General features: G+C 50.7%; 1 protein-coding gene across 1 annotated transcript in view; it reads left to right on the forward strand.

Moving 5' to 3' along the window:
• KAT8 (lysine acetyltransferase 8) overlaps positions 1-1,702 on the forward strand; it is a gene marked incomplete at both ends in the record, with an annotated part of 5,598 nt that extends 3,896 nt beyond the window's left edge. Inside the window, 2 exons of the mRNA XM_005431499.3 lie at positions 647-736; positions 1,562-1,702. Of these exons, the coding sequence (XP_005431556.2) occupies positions 647-736; positions 1,562-1,702 (231 nt within the window). The remainder of the gene's footprint in view (positions 1-646; positions 737-1,561) is intronic.
• Between the last annotated feature and the right edge of the window lie 25 nt (positions 1,703-1,727).

Below are 1,727 nucleotides of genomic sequence, written 5' to 3' on the forward strand. Positions count from 1 at the left end.
GTGTCCATTTTTGGGGTTATTTTTTCCATTTTTGGGTGAATTTTGGGAGTTTTTTTGGGGTTTTTTTGCTCACCTGTCTATGTCTCACCTGTCCCAGTGCTCACTAACAGGTTTGTGTCTGTTTTGGGTTATTTTTTCCATTTTTGGGTGAATTTTTTCGGGGTTTTTTTGGGATTTTTTTTTGTTTTTCCCCTCACCTGTCCCTCACCTGTCCTAGTGCCCACTAACAGTTTTGTGTCCATTTTTGGGTTATTTTTTCCATTTTTGGGTGAATTTTTTCGGGGTTTTTTTTGGGATTTTTTTTTTGGGGTTTTCCCCTCACCTGTCCCACCTGTGTCTCACCTGTCCGTGTCTCACCTGTCCCAGTGCCCACTAACACTTTTGTGTCCATTTTTGGGTTAGTTTTTTCCATTTTTGGGTGAATTTTTGGGGATTTTTTTTTGTTTTTTCCCTCACCTGTCCATACCTGTCCCTCACCTGTCCGTCACCTGTCCCAGTGCTCACTAACAGTTTAGTGTCCATTTTTGGGGTTATTTTTTCCATTTTTGGGTGAATTTTTGGGTTTTTTTGGGGGGATTTTGTTTGGTTTTTCCCCTCACCTGTCTCACGTGTCCGTACCTGTCTCACCTGTGTCCCACCTGTGCAGGGGCAGTGCCAGTGGCAGCAGCCCCCGGGCCGGGAGATTTACCGCAAGGGGAACATCTCGGTCTACGAGGTGGACGGCAAAGACCACAAGGTGAGTGCCAGGTGTGCCCAGGTGTGCCCAGGTGTGCCCAGGTGTGCCCAGGTGGCACCTGGAACCCCAAACCCAGGCAATTCCCAAATCCTGAGGGATTTCGGGGGGTTTTAGGGCGTTTTTGTGGGGATTTTTTAAAAATTTTGTTGGGATTTTTTGGGCATCGGGCACTCCAGGTGTGCCCAGGTGTGCTCAGGTATCACCTGGGCACATCAAACCCAGGGAATTCCCAAATCTGGGGTATTTTTGGGTGATTTTGGCTGGTTTTAGGGCGTTTTAATGTGATTTTTGTGGGATTTTTTAGTATTTTTTGGGGCATCGGGCGCTCCAGGTGTGCCCAGGTGTGCTCAGGTGGCACCTGGGCACCCCCAACCTGGGGAATCCCCAAATCTCAGGGCGTTTTGGGCCATTTTTGGGGCACTTTAATGACATTTTGATGAATTTCTGTTGGATTTTCGTGGGGTTTTTTGGGGATTTTTTGGGCACTGGGCACTGCAGGTGTGCCCAGGTGTGCTCAGGTGTGCTCAGGTGGCACCTGGGCACCCAAACTCGGGGAATCCCCAAATCTCGGGGCGTTTTGGGCCATTTTTGGGGCACTTTAATGACATTTTGGTGAATTTCGGTTGGATTTTCGTGGCGTTTTTTGGGCACTGGGCACGGCGGGTGTGCCCAGGTGTGCCCAGGTGTATCCCAGGTGTATCCCAGGTGTATCCCAGGTGTATCCCAGGTGTATCCCAGGTGTATCCCAGGTGTATCCCAGGTGTATCCCAGGTGTATCCCAGCCCCCCCAGGTGTGCCCAGGTGTGCTCAGGTGAGTTTGCTCAGATCTATTGCCAGAACCTGTGCCTGCTGGCCAAGCTGTTCCTGGACCACAAGACGCTCTACTTCGACGTGGAGCCCTTCGTGTTCTACCTGCTCACCGAGGTCGATCGCCAGGGCGCGCACATCGTGGGCTACTTCTCCAAGGTGGGCACACCTGGGCACAGCTGGG

This window comes from Geospiza fortis, unplaced genomic scaffold, assembly GCF_000277835.1.
Source record: "Geospiza fortis unplaced genomic scaffold, GeoFor_1.0 scaffold3054, whole genome shotgun sequence".
In the NCBI taxonomy this organism is placed as follows: domain Eukaryota; kingdom Metazoa; phylum Chordata; class Aves; order Passeriformes; family Thraupidae; genus Geospiza; species Geospiza fortis.